Source organism: Hippopotamus amphibius, chromosome 9, assembly GCF_030028045.1.
Source record: "Hippopotamus amphibius kiboko isolate mHipAmp2 chromosome 9, mHipAmp2.hap2, whole genome shotgun sequence".
In the NCBI taxonomy this organism is placed as follows: domain Eukaryota; kingdom Metazoa; phylum Chordata; class Mammalia; order Artiodactyla; family Hippopotamidae; genus Hippopotamus; species Hippopotamus amphibius.
The window spans coordinates 112,487,015-112,512,305 of NC_080194.1; the positions used below are offsets into that span (position 1 = coordinate 112,487,015).

At 46.5% G+C, this 25,291-nt stretch overlaps 1 protein-coding gene across 1 annotated transcript in view; it reads right to left on the reverse strand.

Moving 5' to 3' along the window:
* Positions 1–10,670: 10,670 nt before the first annotated feature.
* The window catches only part of ITGAM (integrin subunit alpha M), a 35,213-nt gene continuing 20,592 nt past the window's right edge, over positions 10,671–25,291 (reverse strand). Inside the window, exons 13-30 of the mRNA XM_057695260.1 lie at positions 22,219–22,359; positions 21,918–22,127; positions 18,791–18,921; positions 18,545–18,708; positions 16,212–16,366; positions 15,984–16,115; positions 15,748–15,821; positions 15,371–15,512; positions 15,153–15,275; positions 14,381–14,460; positions 13,437–13,520; positions 13,025–13,100; positions 12,295–12,402; positions 12,009–12,095; positions 11,735–11,848; positions 11,548–11,649; positions 11,223–11,333; positions 10,671–10,783 (exon numbers count right to left, since the gene is read on the reverse strand). Coding sequence (XP_057551243.1) covers positions 10,712–10,783; positions 11,223–11,333; positions 11,548–11,649; positions 11,735–11,848; positions 12,009–12,095; positions 12,295–12,402; positions 13,025–13,100; positions 13,437–13,520; positions 14,381–14,460; positions 15,153–15,275; positions 15,371–15,512; positions 15,748–15,821; positions 15,984–16,115; positions 16,212–16,366; positions 18,545–18,708; positions 18,791–18,921; positions 21,918–22,127; positions 22,219–22,359 — 2,106 coding nt within the window. The 3' untranslated portion in view covers positions 10,671–10,711. The remainder of the gene's footprint in view (positions 10,784–11,222; positions 11,334–11,547; positions 11,650–11,734; positions 11,849–12,008; positions 12,096–12,294; positions 12,403–13,024; positions 13,101–13,436; positions 13,521–14,380; positions 14,461–15,152; positions 15,276–15,370; positions 15,513–15,747; positions 15,822–15,983; positions 16,116–16,211; positions 16,367–18,544; positions 18,709–18,790; positions 18,922–21,917; positions 22,128–22,218; positions 22,360–25,291) is intronic.

Genomic DNA, 25,291 nt, shown 5'->3' on the forward strand with positions numbered 1-25,291 from the left:
AGAAAGGCCCTGGAATTCTTAGCGATGAAGAAACTTTGAACAAGAGCCACCAAGGGTGTGGGGGTTCAATTCCAAGAAGGAAATGGTGACAGAAAAAAACAGAAGTGGCCTAGATCCTGGAGAGGATAAAAGACCATCAGAAATGACTCAAACCAGAAGTCTGGGAGACTCAGGGCTGGTGTTATGGACAGGTCAAGAGGCTGCCAGCCTTCGAAGCACTTTCAACCTGGCCTTTCTGTGGCTCTCTTTTCTTAGCCATGGGTTTCACCCTAGGTGGGTGAGGATGGACAAGAATCCTGGACCAGTAAGACTCCGTCTCTTCTCTCAAGCTGCCCAACATACTTCCATGATGTTTCAGAGAAAAGCCAAGGTAAGTCACCTTGCCTTTGGCAAGGATAACTTGAATCATAAAAGTGTAGAACAGGATGGGTTCTTAATTCGACCCACCCATTTTACAGATGAGGGCAGTGAGGCCCCAGCCAAGACTTTAGGGTGACTAAAACTCACAGCCCCATTTCAGTGAATCATGACTGTGACATTTCCAGAAAAAGGATGGTAATTGAAGGGTATGAAATAAGCAAGGAAGGGGTGGACACCCCAGTTACTCATCTCCCCAGCCCAGTGGGATCACGAGTCAGTCACATCCAGCTTTGTCCACCTGGCGTCCCTAGGATGTTCAGAGCCCTGGCCAAGCCTGAGGCAAGAGGTCAAGGGCAGAGGGAGGGTCTGCAGGGGGGTGGTTGGAGGGAAGCCATCCTTTCCCACAGCTGGCATTCCTGACTCAGTAAGTTTCTGCTCTGTCCCTGAGCTCAGCAGTGCTGAAGAAGATTCCAGAAGGATGGTGGGGCAGGAGGGGCTGCATCTGATCTGCCACATACTGGGGGCAGGGGTGGGGTGGTGGAGAAACCAAGACAAAAACTATTTTAATTCAGGTCTGGTTTGCCTGAGCTAAATGGAACTGAATAACTTGGGATCTGTCTCCCAGGTTGTTTCTTTTCCATGGAAAGAAGAGAACAGAAATCGAGTGGGCAGAAACCCTCAGATTTCTCGTGTATTTCCACCCCACACTCACCCACAGGGCCGGACTGGATTTTCCCTGAAGTTTCTGCCCTTCCTCTTGCTATAAGCAATCCATTTCACTTCTCTGTCTTTGAAGGACAGAGTTTCCTACCTCACCCCCAATTTTGCTCAAAACAGAATTTATCTGAATTCTGTAGTGTGGAAACACACACAGGCATATAGGTAGTCAGGAAGATGTTTCTCTCCAAAAGCATCTGGTTCTCCCTACACTCCTGAATCCCTGGGCATGGAGCTCTGGTGTAGTGGAGGATGTGGGGGCGCTGGAGAATTTTAGCCAACGGTTGGGAAGTTTGGAACATAGAAGAGAGAAGCAGGCATAGTGTAATAACATCTTGGTGGCAGAACAAAGGAGCTGTGATAATTCTAACACTGATGTCACTGTGCACTTCATTTTTTTTTTCCGTTTTATTGAGATATAGTTGACCTACAACACTGTGTAAGCTAAAGACATACAATATAATGATTTGACTCACATGCATCATGAAATGAGGAACAGGGTTAAGCAAACATCATTTCACTTAGGTACAACGTTAAAGAAACAGAAAAAATTTTTTTTGGCTTGTGATGAGAACTCGGGATTTACTCTCTTAACAACTTTCATTTATAACATGCAGCAGTGTTAATTCTATTTATCATGTTGTAAATCACATCCCTATAACTGGAAGTTTGTACCTTTGAGTACCTTCATCTAGGTACCCCCTCCCAATCCCTGCCTTCTAGTAGCCACAAATCGCATCTCTTTTTCTGAGTTTATCTGGTTTTGAAGTGTAACTGACCTACAATACTACATTAGATCCTGGTACACCACATAGTGATTTGATATTTCTATACGTTTCACCCTAAGTCTAGTTGTCATCTGTCACCATACAAAGATATTACAAGGTTATGGATCATATTGCCCACTGTACATCTCATACCCGCGACTTACTGATTTTGCGAGTGGAAGTTTGTACCTCTTAATCTCCCTCACCTATTTCTCTCTTTCCTCCACCCCCTTCCCCTCTGGCAACCACCTGCTTGTCCTCTGTATATATGACTCTGTTTTCTGTTTAGTTATGTTTGTTCATTTGTTTTGTGTTTTAGATTTCACATATAAGTGAAATTATAAAGTATTTGTCTTTGTCTGACTTATTTCACTTAACGTAACACCCTCTAGGTCCATCCATGTTGTCACAAATGGCAAGATTTCATTATTTTTGTATGGCTGAGTAATAGCCTGGTGTGTGTGTGTGTGTGTGTGTGTGTGTGTGTACTACTTCTTTATCCGTTTATCTCTTGATGAACACTGAGGTTGCTTCCATATTGTGGCTATTGTAAGTAATGCTGCAATGAACATAGGGATGCGTGTATTTTTTTGAATTAGTGTTTTTTGTTTTCTTCAGATAAATACCCAGAAGTGGAATTGCTGGATCATCTAGTAGTTCTGTTTTTAATTTTTTGAGGAACCTCCATACCATTGCCCATAATGGTTGCACCAATTTACATTCCCACCAACAGTGCAGGAGAGTTCCCTTTTCTCCACATCCTTGCCAACACTTGTTATTTGTTGTCTTTTTGATAATAGCCACTCTGACAGGTTTTTTTTTTAAGATTTATTTATTATTTTATTTATTTATTTTTTGGCTGCGTTGGGTCTTTGTTGCTGTGCGCGGGCTTTCTCTAGTTGCAGCAAGTGGGGGCTACCCTTCATTGCAGTGCAAGGGCTTCTTATTGCAGTGGCTTCTCTTGTTGTGGAGCACGGGCTCTAGGTGTGCGGGCTTCAGCAGTTGCAGCATGTGGTCTCAGTAGTTGTGGTTCGCGAGCTCAGTAGTTGTGGTGCACGGGCTTAGTTGCTCTGCGACATGTGGGATCTTTCCGGACCAAGGTTCAAACCCGTGTTGCCCCCCCGCATTGGCAGGGGGATTCTTAACCACTGTGCCACCAGGGAAGTCCCCTGACAGATTTGAGGTGAGAGATCATTGTGGTTTTGATTTGCATTTTCTGATTATTAATGATGTTGCGTATCTTTTCATATGCCAGTAGTCCATCTGTATGTCTTCTTTGGAAAAATGTCTATTTAGGTCCTCTGCGCAATTTTCAACTGGGTTATTTATATTACTGTGCACTTTGCATCTATTAGCTCAATGAACCCTCACAGCAGCCCTAGGGGAAGGGGGCTGCTATTATCCCATTTCACAGATGCAGAATTGAGGAACAGAGAAGTTGAGTCATTTGCCTCTGTTTGCCCAGCTAGTATAAGGTGAGGAGAGGTTTCAAGGTGCTGGAGTCTTAACCACGATGCTGAGGATCTTACATCCCCCCTCTCTACCCTACCTGCTGCCTGGGTAGGATTATTTCACTCAACCATTCACCCCATATATCAGAGCTGCTTACATGACCCAGGCGGTAGGCCGGCTGCTGGGGAAGCAAGACACGCAGGAAAGGGAGCCAGCCTTCAAGGAGATCATACCCTATGCGGAGACAATATTCTCATGCATTCGAACAGAAGTTTTACTAGACAGCAGAGTGACCAGGAGGAAGTGATTAGTTCTGCTTTGGTGAGTCCCAGAAGGAGATGCTTGGAGAAAAGAGAGAAAAAAAAAAAAAAGGAATGACTTGATGTGCCAAGGATTGGGGTGGGGTCTCTAGACCTCTTCAATGTAGGGACTGTGTCCTTCTAGCGCCTCTACCCCCAGCACCCAGCACAACGCCTGACACATATGAAGCACCCCATCAATAACCGGGGCATGAACGAAGTTAAAGCAGAGCAGCGCTGATCCCGGGCAGAAGAATGGATGTCTTTGAACAGAAGATACAGTAATTTCCACCCCAGTCCCTGTTGCAGCTCAGTTATGTGCCTGGGAAAAAGCACCTGCCGCTGCCTGTGGCTGCACTTGTCATAAGCTGAGGGGGAGGGTTCCCAGTTCATCTTCCTTAGTGGAGAATGAAAGGTGACACCCTCTGGATGCGAGCTGAGAGCAAATACTTGTTTCTCCGTGTCTCTCCGAGGATGAGCATCAGGTCCTACGGTAGGGTGTGTGGATGGATGGGTGATGGAGGGCAGGTGCATAGACAGACGGATGGGTGGATGCACGCAAAGGGAGTCTGTACAGATATGAAGTTCATGGACTGAGCACTCAGCCCAGATCCCGCTGAGGCCTGCAGGCCCTGTAATGGCAGAAATCAGAAAAAAAAAGTTGCCTTGGAACAAAGCAGAAGCAACTTTTCCAGGAAGCAAACTAACTTGAATGGGGGCAAACTTGGGATAAAACAGGGATTTGTTTAGGTTGAGTTAAGGCTGCAGCAATTAAGTGGAGGAATCGAAGGATGCTAGGGGACACAGCAAACATGCACCTGGTGGAGGAAGAAAGTGCTAGAACAAGGAGGATGAGTGAAGCAAGAGGAAGAAGCACCAGCCAGGTGCACACCTGCATTGGCAAAAACCTCCAAAAGAGCAAAAAGGTTGTCTTTGCTCAGATTCCCATGCCTGGCAAGTGATTTCACTGGGATAAAAAGAACTTTGTACTTCATTTGTAGCTCAATTCTGTGAAGTGAAGCCAGAGGGGAAAAGGGGAACTGAAGACCAGTTCTTGGGAAACAGGAAAGAGCAGAAATGAGGTGATCTGAGTAAGGGGGGTTGGGTCTGAAGTGTTGGTGACAAGCCTTATCTCCTTTCAGTTTTCCCTTTGAGAGACCACTCAGACTCCCACATAAAGTCTTCATGGTGCTGCCCTCCGTTCCCAGCCACAGTTGCAGCCCTTGGAGGTGAGAAGGCAGATCCGGGGTAGAGCTTGATCTAACAAGGCAGTCAGCCACCTTCACCTGCGTTTGAGCAGAGACTTGCTGGCAGGCAGAAGAGAGGCAAAGCTCTATAAAGGAGCAAAGGGAAGCCTTCAGCGGTGCCCTGATTGGAAGGCATCGGCTTGGAAAGCCGGAGGCGGGCTATCTAGAAGCTGGACGTCTTGTGATTTGTTGGGGGAGTATACCTGGCTTTCTCTGGTTGGTCCTAAGTTGGAAGCAGGGACAAAAATGAGGGAAGCTGTCAGTTTATTAATCAAGCCTTGGTCATTTTGAGCCAATTATTACAAGGGTTATTGGTTGTCTTCCTGGACCGGTTATTAGAGATAGTCGTCTGACTTTCTACAAGTTTAACTTCTAGGTTGCAGGCTGGCTTCCTGAGCTGGTTACTCTAGATGATGGGTTGGTTTTTTGAACTGTTTCCTGCAGATTGTGGGTCAGAGTTCTGTGTCTACCCACTGTCCATTTGTATATTCTGTCTCTCAGCATTTAGAAAATGTGAAGCAGTCACATATTGCCAGATACAATGTTGTCCTAAAGAAATGTGTTGGGATGTATATAGAGAGACTGAATTTTTGAGAGTTCTGTCTTCTGGTAGAGAGCACAACAAGAACAGGAAGCTGGGCAATCCAAGCTTGTTCATTCATTTACTCAACACATATATTTAGCAATTGTTTGTTCCCTGTTCCAGATATTGTCCTAGGGGTTCCTACCCTCCAGGAAGGTACAGTGTTCTGAGGAAGAGACACAAGTTACTGTAACAGCATGTGAGAGGTGCAGCTTTTTGCAGCCAGGGAGTCTGGAGGGTCTGGAAGAAGTGACACTCAAGCTAAGACAAGAGTCAGGAAAAGGAGGAGAGGAAGTGAGTCTGGTCAGAGGTGACAGCGTGGGCAAAGAATGGGATGTGAGAGACAGTACAGGAGGAACACAGGTACATCATGATCTGTCCCAAGAGATCTGTTTAGGCCTCAATTCCAATGTAATTTCTAACCACACTCCCTTTCACTTTCAAAAGGGTCCTAGTTGGTCACCCTAAACATGGTGCATTTAAGAAATATGAGGTTGAAAAGGGAGTCCAACTCGAGGATGGAAGATGCCTTAGAGGACTGGGACGGGGAGGGTGGGGGGGACTCGAGGGAGGGTGGGGGGGGAGTTGAGGGAGGGAGGGAATATGGGGATATGTGTATAAAAACAGATGATTGAACTTGGTGTACCCCCCCCCAAAAAATAAATAAATTTTAAAAATAAATAAATAAAATAAAAGCCACTACAAAGTCAAAAAAAAAAAGAAAAAAGAAACATGAGGTTGAGAGTAAAGGGCAGGAGCAGGTGAGCTGTAGAAGTAGGCAGGGGCCGATGCACTCAGGTCCTCAAAGGTCACCTTAAATACAACAGGCTCTGGCCTCAGAGGCACGAGCACTCTATGAGGTGAGCTGGGGAGCTGTGTCCTGCCTAACAGGGGCACTCTGCCAAGCTGTAGCCTTCTTTTGCCAAACATTCCCATGTTTCAAGCGAACTCAGACTTAGGATTTCCCTCAGGAACATCTCCATTTTCAAATTTCAGCAACTAATCAAAAACAAATAAACAAACAAAACCATAGGGGCTACATAAAACCTGAGGGCTGGATTTGGCCCAAGGGTTGCCAGGTAGAAATCTCTTTTCCTGTAAGTGGTTAAGAGATAAGAATTTAAAAAAAAAAAAAAAAAAAAAAAGGCTGTGCTTTCCCTAGTGAAAGGACACCATCAAGACACACACATCTCTGCGTCATCTCTCAAGAGAGAGGGAGGGGAAATACCTTCCTAGTACCTTTCTCATGCATCTACAGGGTAAACAGTTCAGCTAATTTCTCTACTAGGTCATTTTGCCACCAGAAGGGACACGATCAAGAGATAGGACCCTCCACTGGTGCTCTTAGAGGTTGAGATTAAATCCTTGGAGACCAAACCAAGTGAGCAAATCAGGAAGGTCTTACAAAGCATAACTGAGGCCTGTGTCCATCCCAAGGATGGATAGAGGGGAATACTCTAGCCCCTCCATGTTGGGTGCCAGCCATATTATGAGCTGTGATGAGAAGGAAATACTAGACCAAAATGCTAGAGTTGGGGTAGGAACACCATCAAGAAGCCTTCAGGCTTTACTACAAGTTTAGTTTCTTAGAACAGGCGGAAAACAGAACCTTCGCAAAGGTGTGGTATCAGTTACAGTGCAGGGTCAGCTGCCGTAACAGAGGCTCAGAACACCAGCTTCTTAGACAAGATCAGTGTTCATTTCTCTCTCCTATGACAGTATGAGAATGTGGCATCTACAGAGTTGGAACCCAGGCTCCTTCTGTCTCCTTCTGGCATTCTCAGGTGTTGCCCTCATCTGCGAGGTCCAAAACGGCACACCACGACATTCACACTTCAGCTGGTGGGAAGATGGCAAGGAGAATGGCAGGACACCTCAAAGGACCTGTCTCCAAAGTAGTTCACTCACTCTACTCACATCCCCTTCGCCAGAATCTAGCCACATGGCCACACCTAGCCACAGAGGAAATTGAGAAATGTTCTTTCACTGGTTGGCTCTGCTGGTTATCCATTGCATCATAACCACCCATTCCAAGAGAGAGTGGATTGAAAGGACCACAGTTTATGATATCTCAAGTTCTGGGATGCGACCATCTGGGCAGTTCTTTTGTGGGACGTGCCTGTGGTCACAGTTGCTGGATGGCTGGACTGGGCTGGAAAGTCCAAGATGGCCTCATGCATGCAGTCGTGCTGGCTGTTGGCTGGGGGCCTGAGTTGTCTCAGTCTCCAATAGGCTAGCTGGGTCTCAGCACGGTGGTCCCAGGAGTCTGAGAGGGTGAGAGCAGAAGCGGCAGTGCTTCTGTCAGTCTAGGCTCTGGAACTTGCACAGCAGCCCCTTCTACCACATTCTTCTGGTCAAAGCAAGCCACAGGAGCAGCCCAGATTCCAGAGGGTAGAGAGGAAGGCCCCACCACTTGATGGGAACAGCAGCAATGTCACATTGCAAGGGAGTGGAACCCAGGGAGACGTAATCCACCGGGGGTCATAACTATTAATGTAACAATACAACAATCTTCCACGGTGTCCTGGATAAGAACCTGTTCCTAAGTAAGAAAAGAAGGGTGGACACTGCAGAGGTCTGTTTATTCTGAACCCCAAAAAAGTAAAAACAGGGACAGACTTTCCTGGGTTTATCTGCTTCCCACCAGAGATTTATGGCCCTGTTTATCAGTAACTTTGTGATCATGCTAGGGTAATTTGTCACTAGAAATAATTTACTTTTTAACCCATCATAAAGCTCCTGCCTGACTGAATTCAACACAAGCTTCCAGGGCAAAGAGGCCAATGTGGACTCCGAGCCTCGACTGCCCATCGGAGGACAGGTGCCTGCATGTACAGAGGCCCTCTCCTTTCCTGGGTCAGTTAAGGACTTCTGGAGATCTTCACGTCTTTTGTCTATCAACTTAAGAACAAAGAAAAACATTTCTAATGGATTTTGAAGTCAGAAGAAGGAATTGTGTAGAACCATTTCAAGGTGGCATTCGTTGCAACACCCCAAAAGATACAAAGGGCCATTATCTTATCAATCACCCTTTGATGACATCTTATTGCACTCAGAATAGAACTGAAACTTCTTGCTCTGGCTTACAAAGTACACATGCCCAAGCTCCTACCCAGTCTTCTAGCCCTACCTGTGCTGCCCTCTGACCGGAAGCCTCTTGCCCCTGAGTTCAGGGGTTACCTCCCCTAGGACCCTTCCCTCAGCTGCCCTCCCTCCTATCATATCTGGATGGAGGCAGATGTGATAGGACATCCTATTACAGATGGCCATCTAAGCTATGATTTTCCTGTATCTCGATGAACTGTATGCAATTGCTGTTTTTTCAACAAACATGTCCGCGGTTTCGTATGGTTCACCTGATATTGTAACAGCTAAACAACAACCACTTTCTCCCCCCACTTCCCTCATGCCTGCTGCAGGCCATTCCTCTGAGGCCATCAGGACAATAAAAGAGAAAAGCTTTGGAGCCAGGTTTGGAGCCAGCTCCACCCCCTCCTTATCTGTATGACCTCAGGAACTGCAATGATCTCTCTAAGCCTCCGCTTCCTCACAAGTGAAATTCAGACATCAGTAAACAGCAAGGGATGGCCACTTAGCACAACTGAGGTGAGAATTAGGATGGGTGCTAAGGGCAGAGTCGTGGGCGCTGTACTGGCAAAGGTTGGGAGATGGGCAGTGGGAGAATTCCCTGGAGGAGGGAGGGCTACCTAGAAACAGCTATCAAAACGTCACCTGTACACACTTTTGAGAGCAAATGCTTTTGGTGCCCTGCCCAGATCCCTGCGGGCCTTGTCAGGGACTATGCTCACCTGCCAGACTTCCAACTGGCAGCATCTGTAGCCCTTTCTCTGGCCATCAGAGTCCGCTCTGTCTACATTCCCAGGCTGAAAGTGCCAGGGAGTTCACTCTTTCTTCCCCATGAAGAGCAACCCTCAGCCAATAACTACGTGGAACTGGTGTATCCACGTGTCAGCTCCTGCGCTGCTTGGGTGAGAAGTGCCAAGGTGCGTGTTCTACGTTGTCTCCTAGACCTCCCCAGTGGGGTTACACTCCAGGATCTCGTCATGGTACCTCTGTTGAAATATATCCTCTACAGGCTGCCTTTCCCTCCCCAGCTCACGTCCCTCCCCTATCACATCCCTGGGATCTCTCTTAAGTAAGCTTCTTTCCCTCCGATTCTTCTCTTGGGTTTGCTTCTGGGAGAAAGCACCCTTCTGGGAATGGATCCTATAAATTAACTTACATATGTACAAAAACAACACATATTCAATTTATTAATTCACCATTGTTTGTCATTGCGAGAGCTTGGAAATAATATATCAGAGGGAGACTGGCTAAGGACGTTAGAATCCACCCACACGGTAGAACACGGTGCCACTATATAAAAGAATGAAAAAGTACTTTATGTCTTGATATGAAACAATGTCTGAGCCATAGTAATGAAAAAAGCAAGATTACCAAGAACAGTATAAATAACGCATGCTGCCATTTGTATAAAAAAGCTTGTGTGTGTGTGTGTGTGTGTGTGTGTGTGTGTGTGTGTGTTTGCATATGCCTAGACTCTTCGTGAAGGAGACCCCCAAACACATAACCTGGACTACCCTTTACGAGACACCTGAAAGGCTGGCAGACCAGGATGGAAGGGACACTTTACATCACACACCCTTGCACCTCTTTTGATTTTGATACTACAGACAGATTCATCCATTCAAAAAATAAAAGTAGCATTAAAACAATAAATAAGCAAATACATAAAGGGAGGGTTACCACTGCACATCTGACACAGTTGCTCTAGTGTAGAACGGGTTGGACAGGCTCCCACTGGCTTGTCCGGATGGGCTGAGCTCTAGCTGCACAGGCCTGCGGGCTCGACCACAAAAAGAGGGTCTCGCTTCCTACAGCTGGGGGACGATTTGTTGCATTTCCTTTGTGTCTGCTCACAAGAGCTGCCATCACCTCTGTCCCCAAAGAAGAACCAATGGCACCTTCACAAGGAAGCCCAAGCAATACCCTTCTGCCCGAGATGTTGTGTGGAAGGCACTTGTCCTCCTGCAAGAGAAATCTGAGCCACACACACAACTCACACTCACGCACTCGCGCACAAGCGCGCGCGCACACACACACACAGAGGAATGGAAACCCAAGCAGATGGCTCTGAATGAGACATCACTGCCCTGATCTCCAAACAGACGTGTCCGTCCAGCAGCCTGGGGACCTGCTCGCTCTTCTTCGGTCTGACCACATCCTGTTTGCTGCCGGGGAGGCCACCCAGAGGGGAAGGAGCTGTTACTGGGGGGCGGCAGCTGCAGGCCCAGCTTCAGTTATCATGTCCTTGTACTGTCGTTTGAAGAAGCCGAGCTGTGGAGGCAGAGGGGGGGCAGTGAGGGCACCAAGGCCAGCAGGGCGCATAAAGGCCACGCAGGCCAGGCCGGGAGACAGCAGGACCAAAGGATGCAAAGAAGAACGTGGTGGAGTGTAGAACAGATCTGGGGAAAGCGGTGCAGGGAGGGGGATGGCATCGCTACTGGGAGAGAAAGCTAAAATATAATAATGACTACTCTTTGTATAGAATGGTACCAGAGACCATTCTAAGTGCTCTAGAGATATGAACCCAAAGACCTCCACAGAGGGTATTTATAGTCTCATTTTACAGCTGAAGAAACTGGGGCTCTGTGACCTGCCCAAGGTCACCCCGCTGGCAGCCCTGCTAGGAGCTGAACCCAGGAAGGCGGTAGTGAGTGAGAAGCCGTGGGGTGGGGGGAGGGGAGCAGGCAGGAAGAGGGCCCGGGGGAATCACCTTGTACAGGCCGGCCGTGATAAGGGCCAGGAGCACCAGGCCCCCCACCGAGCTGCCCACAATCAGCGGGAGAGGGTTATGCACTTCGTACAACTCCACCTTGGTCTCTGTCTGGAGCAGGGAGAGGGGGAGGGGGTGCATCAGGGGAGAAAAACGTTGGATTTCTGGCGGTTCCCCAGTCAGACCTCGCGTACTCCCTGAACCCCATCACTAAACCTCCTGTCCCCCCCCAACCCCAGCCCTCATTCCTCCTCCCTATCGCCCCCTCTACAAGCCCGGCTTCCTCTCCTGCCTCCAGTGGTTCCTCGGTGTCCAAGACAGATACCTGGGCCCTCACAAACGCGCCCTGTCCGGGAAGCAGCACAAACTTTGAGTCATCAAACAAGATCTCCGCTGCGCTCACAACCTGAAGGTGGTTATGCGAAGTCTGTGGGAGAAAGAGGATGGGAACTGGACCCATTGGCCTTGAAGGATCACATCTGTGCCCAGCCGAGCCTCAGACCCCCACATACCTTGATGTACCAGTCAAATGAGAGGTTGCCCTTGAGGGTGACCTTGAATTCTTCCTGGATACCAAAGGATGGGATGTCACACTGGATTCTCTGGCAGACAGCGATGGAGCAGTTCTGGGGGAGGGAGGAAAGGAGACAGATGAGCAGGAGAGCTAGATGCAGTCCACGCCCCGTGTGCTCAGCCCACGCAGTTGAGAGCCGGGACTGGGCACTGGTGAGGGGGCAGCGTGGGGTCTGCTGGCAGCCCCAAGGCTGGGGCTGGGCTTAGTCTCACCAGCACTGGCGTCTTCTCAAGCTCCGCCAGGAAGTCAGAGTGATGAGGGGGCCTCTCTTCGGTGTGGCGGCATCCTCTGGAGAGGTTCTGAGGAAAGAGGGACACTGGGAGGAGGGACTGAAGCGAGGGCTCCTGGGTCCACCCGCTGGGAGATGAGACCGCCTAGGTCCAGGAGAGGGTCAGAAATAGCTCCGAAATCCAGCAGAGGAAACAGGAGCGATTTTAGGAAAGACCAGCGCTCTGGAGAGAGGAGTGGGGCCCACTCCTCAGGCCCAGAGGGGTTTACCTGGGAGAAGTTGAACTGGAGCTGGTCCCACACGGTCACCTGGTTCAGCTTGATGGGGACCCAGAAGACCACATTGATGGGGAGCTTCCTCCCGCCCAGGTTGTTGAACTGCGTGGTGGGGCGAGGGGCAGATGTCAGGGCTCTGGCCTTTCTGCCCCCACCAGCAACTAGAATCAGACTCCCCACTCCCGACAGCCCAGTACCGAAGAAGGCCTCACAGACCCAAGCCTCCTGCCTCTTGATGCTTTCTGAGAGGCAGGAGAGCACAGAGGTTAAACACCCATTTCAGAGCCAGACAGGCTAATTGTAAGTAGTGGCTCTTTCACACACGAGGGGTGAGACCAGAGGCATGTTCTGTTAGCCTCTCTGAGCCCTGGTTTCTTCATCTACAAACTGGAGAGGACGACAGTGTCGCCGTCATTGTGAAGATAAAATGAGTTAATTACATATGTGTGTGTATACACATATGGACACACGTGCTTGTGTGTGTGGATTCAGAGTAAACTTAGAACAGAGCCTGGGCCAAAGCAGGCACTTCATGCATGTTTTCCTTTTTTTTTTTTTTGGGTCGCGTGGCATGTGGGATCCATTCCCCGGCCAGGGATCGAACCTGTGCCCCCTGCAGTGGAAGCGTGGCGTCTTAGCCACTGGACCTCCAGGGAAGTCCTTCCCATCATTCTTTCTCCCATCATCTCAATTTCCCTCCCCAGGCTTCTTCTCAGCTCCCCACCTGATACTGATGCTCTATAATGCGTCCGGTCTTCTCTGAGGCTGTGAAGTTGAAATATTTGGTCGAGACCTCAAGGCTGATGGGAGAAAGAAGAAAGGGCAGAAGGTGACAGAACATCAGGGGGTTCCTGGGAGGGGGTCTCGGGCTAAGTGTGTAAAGGGATGAACAGGTACATGGGTAACGCAGCCCTGAGAGGGTGTGAGTGGGATGGTGTACAGGGGCAGCGTGGGTGGGACCCGCAGTGTGTGCCAGTTTGGGCCCCTCACACACACACACACACACAAATACACACGTGTGCACATATATCCTCAGACACACACAGGCATAGGTGCAGAGACTCGTGCACACATTCTCTGTGCACCATGTCCGGCCCAGTGGTGAAGGTAGAGTTAAAAGCCCCAGAAGCCAGTACCTGGTGACCACCACGTAGACAGCGTATTTCACAGGCAGCTGCAGCTGGAACTCGGTTTTGTTGTTCCCGGGTATGTTGTTCTCACTGAAGGGAAACAGAGAGCTCTGGCCAGCTCTTGAGAATTAAGAACCAGCCTTTCCTTCTCCTTCTTCCTCTCCCTCACCCCCCACCGCCAACCAACCAGCCAGTCCTATCCCCTCAGCATCCTAAACCCTGTCCTCTAAATCCAACAGAAGAAACAGAGATTGTAGGAAAGACCAGGGCTGCCCCTGTGTTGTCCAGGCCCATCCCTACTCACCTGCATGGATGCCTGCAGCTCCTTCTTCCCACTGGCCCCCTGAGTTTAAAACCACTCCCACCCCAATCCCCCACCCTCCTGGAGAACGATCTTTCTAGCACGCAAAGGTGATCACGTCACTCCCAAGTTAAGCTGCAAATTCCCTAAGAGCACCCATCGGTCATTTCATGACACGGCCCATATCTAACCAACTCCTTCAATCCTGCCTCCTGTGCTCAAACACAGCCTGACCTTTGCGGTCTCCAGGCTTTGCTTGGTCCGCATTTCCTTCTCTCTGTCTTCACACCCCTCCCTCAATTCCTGCCTTTGCTTGGCTAACTCACAGCCTGAATGTATGTTCTTCTCTGAACACCAAACTCCCAGGGAGACTGGACAGCATTCATTTCATACTCTATCATAATCATCAGCTTTCCTGTCTAGCTTTGCCACTAAATTATAACCTCTGTGAGGGCAGGAACCACAGCCGTCTTGTCCATCGCTGTCCCACCAGCACTGGCCGCCATGCCTGGTACGTGGTGGGTGCTCATTGGGTGTTTGTTGAGTAAACGAATGAGCTGAAGGGAGAGCCAGTGGGGAGAGGGCACCCTGAGCAGGGGGCTGGGGCCTCAAAACAGAGGATGCCTGTGGGAGGCCAGGTATAGCTCACCTGGTCACATTGGCCTTGAGAAGCAGTTTATTTCCAAAGGATGCATCAGGGTTCACATCAAATGTGATATTAAAGGTGATCTGATTGGAGAAAGGAGAGACAGTGACAAGAATAAGAGAGAAGAAACAACCCATACGTCCATCAACTGAAGAATGGATAAATAAAATGTGGTACATCCATACAATAGAATATTATTCAGCAGTAAAAAGAATCTGAGTATTAATACATCCTGCAATACATCCTTGAAAGCATGATGCCCAGTCAAAGAAGCAATCATATTATGTGATTCCATTTATATGAAATATCCAGAATAGGTGAATCTCAAGACAGAAAATAGATGAATGGTTGCCTAGGGCTGGGAGAGATGGGAAGACACGGGCTGATGGCTAACGGAAGTAGGGTCTTTTCTTGGGGTAATAAAATTCTCTAACATTGATCACAGTGATGCACAACTCTGTGACCATTGCAAAAGCCATTGGATTGCATACTCGAAGTGGGTGAATTGTATGGTAGATGAATTTTATCTCAATAAAGCTGTTTAAAAAAAAATAAGAAACATCTACTTTAAAAAAGAAGAAAGGAGTTCCCTCGTGGTCCAGTGTTAGGACTCTTCACTTTCACTGCCAATGGCCCAGGTTCAATATCTGGTCAGGGAACTAAGATCCCATAAGCCATGCAGCACAGAGAAGAAGAAGGAGAAGGAGAAAAAGAACTAGGGAAGAATTCAGAAGAAGACAAAGGAGAAAAGGGGAGGAGGAGCCGGCAGGCTGACCTCTGAGTTGTCTGGGAAGATGGGGTGGTTTATGTGGCAGCTGGTGCTTTTCAAGGTCCCAGACCCTTCCGTGGAGACGTCAGACCCACAGGCCAGGCGCCAGGACCGCTGTGAGCGCTGGTTCTGGGTGGCAAGGGAGACAGAAGTGATGATGTCAACCACCAGCCACGGGGGTGGGGAAAGCAAAGTCAGACGGAGCCTGAGAAGGGTTTGGCTACCTTGGCGCCTGACACCCTCCGATAGGACAAGCCTGGTGGATAGAAGAAGGTGACCAGAGTTCTGTAGGAGTCCTCGCCCTGGTTTCTCACAGTCAGCCTCACGTTTAAGTCTCGGGAACCACCCACCACCAGGGTGTCCAGGCTGTGGGAGGAACAAACAAGGCCATGAGATGCTGGGGGCTTTCCTGCAGTGAGTCTGCTCTGGCGGGAAGGAGGCGTCGACACTCGGAGGAGAGAAAAGACAGTGGGTGAGGCAGTCACACAAACACACCGCTGAGGCAGCTGGTCTGTGCCGGGCTCCCTTGGGGGCCAGGAGAATAACAGAGCAGCAGGTCACGGTGCAGGTCTGGGGGCAAATATGAGGACACGAAACTCACCTCATAAAACTGAAGGTGATGCTGAGGTCATCCTGGCAAATGCTGTCATTGCCACAGTTCTTCTCAAAGGGAAACTGCCACAAAAGGAATATGAGAGAGATGAATGGAAATCATGAAATGAAACAGTAAATTGAAGTCTTGAAATAAAACTATGTGAAATGAAATAAAATGAGCTTTAGCGACGTTGGCCTCAGGCCCCTTCCACACCCCTGCAGGATCGCAGCTCCCAGACTCACCGAGGCTGTGAAGAGTCTCAGAGCATCTACCGCCAGCACTGGCTGGAGGTTCCCGAAGGAGGATGAGGGCTTCCCCACCAGAGAGAAGTTGAGGCGCAGGGCAATGGGGGTCACTGAGTCCTCTACACAATCCTGAGAGACAGTAGGGGTTTGGTGGTCTGCGCTTCTCTGCTTCCCCAGCCCACGCCATGCTTGCAGGACCCAGGGGTGTGGTCACCCTCTGCTCACCAGTAACCGGAGCGTGAGATTCTCACATTTCTGACTCAGCCCAAATGTCTCTACACGTCTGCGAGTTTTGTTCCTTGTCTCATCAAAGACGGCCTGGGAAAGTGGGCGACCTGGGTCCAGAGCCAGGTCATATGTGATGATGCTCTGGGTGTCTCCTGAAGGGGTGGGGCAGAACGGTGGTGAGGAGCCTGGCTTTGGAGACAGACTGGCAGGAGGTGGAGGACCAGGTCCTCTGCTCCCCAGCTGTCTGACTTTGGACATGTTAGCTGACCTCTCTGAGTCTCTCAATTTCTTATTTTTAAATTGAAGATAATAATTGGACCTTCCCAATAGTGAAAATGAAACAGTGCCTATAGAGCATTTAGCATAGTGCCTGCCACACAGTAACTGCTCAATTAATAGTAGCCATTCTGTTACATGCTAGAAAATTAAGTATATTTTTTTCTGGCTACTTGTAACTTTTTTCTCTTTGTCTTTGATCTTCAGCAGTTTGTACCTTGGGATGGTACAACGTTTAATGTTATCTTGCTTTGATTTGGTAGAGAATCCCTTTTTTTTTTTTTTTTTTTTTTTTTTGCCACACAGCACGTGGGAATTTAGTTCCCCAACCAGGGATCAAATTCACACCCCCTGCATTGGAAGCATGCGGAGTCTTAACCACTGGACAGCCAGGGAAGTCCCTAATTTGATAGAGAATCTTGATTTTTTTCACCAATTTTAGAAAATTCTTTACCACCATTTCTTTTTTTTTCTTTTTTCTTTTTTTTTTTAGTTTATATTTTATACTGGAGTACAGTTGATTAACAGTGTTGCGTTAGTTTCAGGTGTACAGCAAAGTGATTCACTTATACATATACATGCATCTATTCTTTTTCACATTCTTTTCCCACTTAGGTTTAACTGTTGCTTGTTTCTTATTCTCTCTCTCTCTCTGGCCCTTCCTTTTGGAATTCCAATTACATGTTTATTAGATCTTTCACCATGTCCCATATGTCTCCTATGGAGGTTTTTTCTGTATTTTTCATCCTTTTTTCTCTGTGCATGTTCATCCAGATACTTACAATTTACTTATCTTCCAGTTCACTAATTCTCTGTTCTGCTTTTTTTTAAATATAAGTATAATTGATTTACAATATTGTGTTAGTTTCAGATGTACAGCAAAGTGATTCAGTTATACATATATTTTTTCAGATTCTTTTCCATTATAGGTTATACAAAGTATTTAATATAGTTCCCTTTGCTATACAATAAATCCTTGTTGTTTCTCTATTTTATATATAGTAGTATATACCTGTTTGTTCTGCTTCAAATCTGCCATTAAATCTATTTCTTGAATTCTCAATTTCATTCAGTGTATTTTTCAGTGCTAGTGTTTCCATTTAACTCTGTTTCATGAATTATGGGTTTTTTGTGAAGTTCTCCATCATTTCCTGTTTTTTCTTGAAGATGTTAATCTTAGCTATCTTTTGAATTCCTATCTGATAATTCTAATTTCTGAATCACCTGTGGGTCTATTTCTATTGTCTATTGTTTCTCTTGGTTGCTGATCTCAATGGACTTTGTCCCAGTAGAAGCACCAAGGTGTTTTTTAAGGTCCCTCTCAAATCTCTGCTTCCCCAACACAGGGAAGCTGCTGGATTTCTGTTTAACTCTTGAGCTCTCCAGTTGCTGTCTTCCATTGAGTTTCTAGGAGCATTGACCTGGACATGCATGGCTTAAGAGTCAGCCAATGACTTGCGGGGAATTTCCATCCAGATTCTGGGACATCTTCTCTGTAATTCTCTACTCTCCAAGAGTTCACTCTCAATTCCTAGCCATGCTGACTGCCCCAGACTCTGACTATTGTCTCCTCAGTCCAGCAAGATTACTGCTAGAAACCTAATCTTATCCCCTCCCCTTGTTTCTCTCTAGAATCACCGTTACTCTTCCTCACCCCAAGCACAATGCCACTCTTTGAGAATAGAGACGAGGGAGGACATCAAGTTCGTCGTGATAAAATGCATGTCTGAACGCTTTGCGAGTTTGTGTTTAGCTTCATCAACTCAACCTCCCCTTTAAACGAGTTAGCTCTCAGTTTTTAAAAAAATGTCTGGTTAGTTCACGGGGTGGGGTCCTTCACGCTCTGGAGAACTGAGAGCGTAAAGGAGTGCCCTGTGCTTACTTCTTTGGGGGTGCTTGCTGGGCTTCCCCACCTGCCCCCCCAGCAGGGGAACCACCTGCTTACTCCACCCAAGCTTGAAGAAGGCTATCAGAGCCTGTAAGAACCTTGCTCTGGCCCACCCATCAATGCCCCCAGTCATTTAACCTCTTGAGACTTACCCACCCAGCCTCACCTTCTCCCAGCCTGTCCCGTGTGTTCTTGCGGACATGGAGGCAGACTCTGACCACCCCAGCAATCTGGCCTTTCACCACCCGCTCACGACATTCATACACATTCCTTGCTACTTCCCTGGGTGTGAACTCCATGGTTGCCTCAACTTTCAGCACAGGCTGGGACCTGGGGGAACACAAGGGGGCCATCGGGGGCCTTCATACAGCAAAGCCACTCCTTAAAAAGAAGATACCTAGTGTGTTCTCACCTGAGCAGCAGCGCGTGCCCCTGAGCCCCTACAGCCAGGTCTACCAGTCCATCCATTGTGAGGTCCTGGCCCCCGCTCAGTGACTGCCCAAAATACTGGAGCCTGGGGGAGAACTGGGAGCCTGTGATCCTCTGCGGGTAGAAAAGAGGAGGAGAGAAAGGGGTGGGAAAGAAAAGGCAAGAGTGTAACTCAGTCTCTCAGGGTGACCCAAGGAGAGATTGTCTGGGCTCCACTCGAGTCACATCTCCCACAACTTTGAAGGAATTAGGGTAACTATTCAGCGTTAGGCCACAACCTTGAGATGATACCCAAAGTTTCCATCAATTACTGGGTTTTCTGGGGAAAAACAAAAAGTTTCACAGGAAAGAAGTGACATAGTGTACTGTTTGACTCAGTTGAATCTCTTTTGCATGGTCAGGAAAATGCAAACACTGATTATCAATCTAACCAAAATTATCATATAAATTTAAGGAATGGGGGGTGGGATGGAAGACGTGTGACTATGTGATAAGAGAGGCCTGAAAGAGACCTCGGTCCTCACCTCCCATAGTGGGAAGCCATCGTGAAAACAAAAAATCAAGAAGCAGCAAAATAATTGTGTCCTTGGGAAGTATGGAGAATCATTGAAAAAGTTGAAAGTGGTTTCCTCGAGGGGAGCGAAAATAAAGAGGGAATCACAGTGTGGCTGTGGAAATTGTGGCTTTTCATCATAAGCTGTTAAGAACAATTTTGACTCTTTAATCTATGTGCAAGAGTAACACTGAAAGGATAACAGCCTTAAGAAATTTAAAAAGTGATTTTCTCATGTACTTCATGCTGCTGAAGTGTACACATAAAAATGGTTAAGGTGGTGAGTTTTAAGTCATGTATATTTTACTGCCATTTTTTAAGTGAATTTGTCAACTGGAAAGAAGAATGAGGAAGTGTGGGACGCTGGAAAAGTGCTATACCTTAATCTAGGGGGTGCTTACTTGAGTTCACGGATATGAAAATTCAACACTTGAGATGTGCATGTTTACTGCATGTAATATGCAAATTTTTCTGAGAAAAATGGATTCTGTTGGAAGGAAGCTTTGTTTTGAAATTATGTGATGTGGTAGTTGGGAGACCCACAGCCCATTTGCTTGTCCAAATACTGACCATTTTAGCCCCAGACACAAGAAAAAAGCAAGTTAAAAATGTAAACAGTAGAGCAATAGGATTGCATGATCTTTTTTGCATTTGCTTTTAATTCCAAAGTCTGTGGTGTATGGGGTGGGGGGATGTGTGGAGTGGGGTGGGAGTGGGTGTGGGTGTATGGAGAGGGGTGTAGGGGGGTTCGCGTGGGTATGTAGGTGTGGATGAGGGTGGGTAAGTGTGTGGACCCTCCCCTTATCCTTGTTTTCCTTTCCAGGTGCAAATAAGGGGAGGGAACTAAGATTTTCACTGCTTATTTTAGATTTTTTAACTTGTACAAGCATGTAAAGCTTTTGTAATAAGAATAAAGGAAAACCAGAACCTCCCAACCCCATGTACACAGAGAAACAACAGGTGCCACGAAAAGAGGCATAATTATAGTAATAGTCACACAATTGTGGAAAGAGGCTCTGTGACACAGAGGGAAGAACATAAGGCAGCAGTGCTTAGCCCGGGCTGCAATTAAAGAGCGTGTGAAAAATACTAGGGCCTATGCGGTGTACTATTCCATACACTAGAATGGGCAAAACTAATCTATGGAAAATAATTGAAACAGTAGCTTCCTCTGGGATGGAGTGGGGTCAGAAATTGACCGGAAGGGAGCAGGCAGGAACTTTCTAAAGCGATGCTTATGTCCAGTATTTTGATAGGATAGTGGGTTATATATTTTTTAATTCTTTGACTGGCTAAAGATTTGTGCTTTTCCTGTCTTGTACATCTTATCTTAAAAATAACAGTAAGCACATTTGAATATTTTGAACTCTAGTTAATGATATATGTGCTGAGGTACTTAGGGGCGAAGTTGGACTGGTGTTGCAAATTACTTTGAAATGTATTAGGAAAAATATAACGGTGGACAGCTAGAAAAGGGATGAATACAAGGATGGAGATGTGATAAAGTAAATCTGGTAAAATATTCATTGCAGATTCTAGCTCATAGTTATATGGATGTCCACTGGACAATTCTTTCAATTTTGCAGTAACTTTGAAATTTTTCTAAATAAAATGTTAAAAAAAAAAACTCTACTGATGCCTGGGGCCGTGACGCCAGACCAATTAAATCACAACCCCTACTGTCAGGGCCTGGGCACCTGCTTTTTAAGACCTTCAGGTGATTTAGATGTGTTGGTAGGGTCGAACCTCTAGGGTGAGGGATTTGGCAGGAGTGATGCAGAGGCAGAGAGAAAGGACAGAAGAAAAATGTGAAGCTGGAAAAAAGCCAGAGACCAGAAGCCAGAAGACTGGATAGCCTCAGTGGGCTGTGATGGGAGACTGCCAGACAGGGGGGGTCCCTCCAGACAGTGGGCTTCATCCAGCAGAAAACAGGGAGCCACTTTAGAGAGGAAACCAGTTGTGGTGACCAGCATTTCAAGTAACCAACCATCAGGATCAGCTACGTAATTTGCAGGACCCAATGGGGGGAAAAATGTAGGGCTCCTTGTCCAAAAGTTATTGAGAATTTCAAGATGGCCAGAGCAGAGCATTAATCTAAGCACAGTGCCCTTCTGAGAGAGGAGCCTCGTGTGACTGCACAAGTCACGAGCCCCTGAAGCATGCAGTCTGGGTAGGGTGACCAACCCAGGGCTTCCTGAGCTGTGAGGCTTCCAGTGCTAAAACCGGGACACATCTGGGCAAACCAGGTGTGTTGGTCATCCTACAAAGACTGAGATTCGGAGGAAAGGAATATCTACATCCTGACACTTCCAGCTCGCTCTTCATCACCTCTGAGGCTTCATCTTCTCGTCTATAAAGTGGGAGTGACGATGGCCCTGTGCACCTCCTCTAGTGGTGCTAAGAATGAATCTTTTCTGTGAGGTGTGTGTTATTTTTGAAGTTTCTGAAAAGGGATACTGGGAGAACTGATCTGGCAGCTGTCAGAATGTTGAATTAGAAAGAGAAACAGATAGGCAAAAAGGCTACTGTTGTAATAAAAACAGTGACTGGGCCTCACCTGGCTGTGGGAGGGGCTGATGCCCAGTCCCAAGGTTCCGTGAAACAGGTACACAGCACCCCGGTTCTCCTGCTCTCCAGGGGCCCCGATGGCCACATCCGTCAGCCTGTCCCCATTCACATCCCCCATCACCGTCAGAGCTGCTCCAAAGCGGCTCCAGAGGTGGCCTTGCTCCCCTCTCAGGACAGCACCACACTGCCACTTAGCCCTCTGCGGAACAAAAACAGCATCAGGTTCCACCCCAGGAGACCCCTCCACCCACACCCAGACCCCACCAGCCCGGGTCTCATCAACCACTCACCCCCCGGGGTAAGGGGCACACGGACACCTGGCCCCCCCGGGTCTGCTCGTAGTAATGGGGGGCTCCGATGAGGACCAGGTCGGAGCTGCCATCTCTGTCCACGTCCACAGAGCAGAGGGAGGCCCCGAAGTAGGAGCCGATCTGAAAGAGATAAGGCCAAGGTCACATACTTCTTTCCACCTAAAGCAGAGTGTGAGGGTTTTCTCCCTGTGAAGAAAAATCATGCCTGCTGAGGAAAGCTGTTTGGAGCGGATGTGATCCTCCCTTTGTTTCATGATCAATCCTTGTTTCAATGTACTGCCAGCTAGAGGAGCATATCATAGAATTGATGGGCAATGGGTGAGCATTTACCCCAAATGGTGTTGCAAGGAGATGATTAAGGTAGCAAAGAAATTGGATTTGAAAATACAGACAGGAAAGTCTGTAAGACCAGACAGGATATCCTTTCAATATATTGCAAGTCTTGAGGGAGGTAAATCAAAGTTGGCAGTCTGGCTAAGAAGGAATCAACTGGCTTGAAAAATAACTACTGCTACAGGAATTTCTTTGCATGATATTGAGAAATGATGTCTACCTTTTAAAAGAATTTTTAAAGTATGTTCAAAAAAACACCAAAATGTGTTTAATGTAAATAGTAGAATTCACCCATAGCAATCATCCATTAGTCATTCATTCATTCAACAAACAAGTGTTTCCTGTTTGCTGAGTGTGAGGTTGGGTAGTGGAGACAGTGCCTTCTAAGGCTCTTGGTGCAGCAGGGTGGAACAGAGGGGAATAGTAACAGATAAAAGGGAGAAGTATATGGAAATTTCAGACTTGTAGGGCAAGTTCTAAGAAGGAAAGTGCAGAGGACATCAAGACATGACTCACTACAGTCTGATTTCTGCCCCATACACCACTGAAGGAGGCCTCCCAATAGTCCAATAAAGGCATTTAAGCTTCATCCTAAAGTCAATAGGATTTTTTTTTTGTTTTGGGGTCAAGTTTATTGGGGTATAATTTCCATACAAAGAAATTCAGTCTTTTTAGTGTAGTTTCATGAGTTGTGACAAAAACATAAATTCATGCAACTACCACAATAGTCGAGATTCAGAACAGTTTCATCACCTCCAAAACATTCCCTTGTGCTGTAATCAACCTCTTTCCTCAATCACCAGCCCCGGGCAACCACTGATCTGTTTTCTGTCCCTATAGTTTTGTCTTTTCCAGAATGTTATATAAATGGAACCAAACAGTATGTAGCCTTTTGGGTCTGGCTTCTTTTAACTAGAGTGAGCATTCAGGATTCATCCACATTTTTGCGCCTATCAGTAATCTGTTCCTTTTTATTTCTGACTAGTATTCCATTATATGCATGTACCACAGTTTGTGTATCCATTCCCCAGTTGAGGGATATTCAGATTGTTTCTAACTTTGGGCAGTTATGAATAGAGCCACTAGAAATATTCATATACAGGTTTTCATGTGAACGTCTATTTTTATTTCTCCTGGGTAAATACCTGAGAGTTATGGCAACTGCATGTTGAACTTTGTAAGGTACTGACAAACTGCTCTCCAGAGCAGCCATGCCATTTTCCATTCCAACAGCAATATACGAGAGTTTTAGTTGCTATACATCCTCGCCAGGACTTGATATTGCCAGTTTATTTCCTTTTTATGTTAACCACACTAATAGGTGTGCAGTTGTGTCACACTGTGGTTTTAATTTGCATTTCCCTAACGATTAATGACATGGGACATGTTTTCATGTGCTTATTTGCCATTTGCATATCTTCTCTGGTGAAGTGTCTGTTCAAATATTCTGCTTATTTTTTAATTGGATTATTTGACTTATTCTTTTTTTTTCTTTTAATTGGCTGCATTGGGTCTTTGTTGCTGCACACGGGCTTTTTCTAGTTGCGGCAAGCGGGGGCTACCCTTTGTTGTGGTGCGCGGGCTCCTCATTGCAGTGGCTTCTCTTGTTGCAAAGCACGGGCTTTAGGTGCGTGGGCTTCCGTAGTTGCGGCACACGGGCTTAGTTGATCCGTGGCATGTGGGACCTTCCTGGAGAAGGGCTTGACTCTGTGTCCCCTGCATTGGCAGGAGGATTCTTAACCATGTGCCACCAGGGAAGTCCTTTGACTTCTTATTCCTGAGTTTTGAAATCCTTTATATATTCTGGATTAAGTCCTTTGTCAGATATAAATTTTTTTTAAAAGAAGGAAAATTTGCAAATATTTTCTCCCAATCTGTAGCTTATCTGTTCATTCTCTTAATGAACAGAACAAACTTTTCATTTTGATGAAATCTGAGTTATCAATTTTTTTCTTTATGGACCATGCTTTTAGTGTTATATCTAAGAATTCTTTGCCTAACACAAGGTCACAAAATTTTATCTTATGTTTTCTTCCACAAGCAGAATAGTTTTAGATTTTACATTTAGCTCTATGATCACTTTTGAATTAATCTTAACATGGTTGAATTGACAAGATATGGATAAAGGATTTTGTTTTGTTTTGTTACCATGGATGTTCAGTTGTTCCTGCACCATTGAATTCTCCATTGAATTGTCTTTGTGCCTTTACTGAAAATCAGTATGGGTCAGGCTTATACTTAGGGCCTATTCCATTCCACTGATCTTTTGTCAATGCCACACTGTCCTGCTTACTGTAACTTTATAGAAAGCCTTGAAATCAGGTAGTGTATGAATCTTCCACTGAATACCTAATTGTATTTACCTAAGATCTGTTTTCAAAACTGTTTTGGATATTCTACTTGCTTTGATTTTCCATATAAATCTTAGAATTAGCTTGTCAGTTCTACAAAATAAACTAGGATTTTGATTGGCATTGTGTTGAGTCTATAGATCGACTTGAGGGAAACTGACATCTTAACAATATTGAGTCTTCCAGTGCACGGACACAGTATATTCCTCCATTTATTTAGGTCTTTGATTTCTCTCATTAGTGTTTTGTAGTTTTCAGTATAAAGATATTGTACACAGTTTGTTAGATTTATACTTAAGTATCTCATGGTCTTTGGTGCTATTGTATTAATAAATGGTACTTTTTTTTAATTTAAATTTCCAAATGTT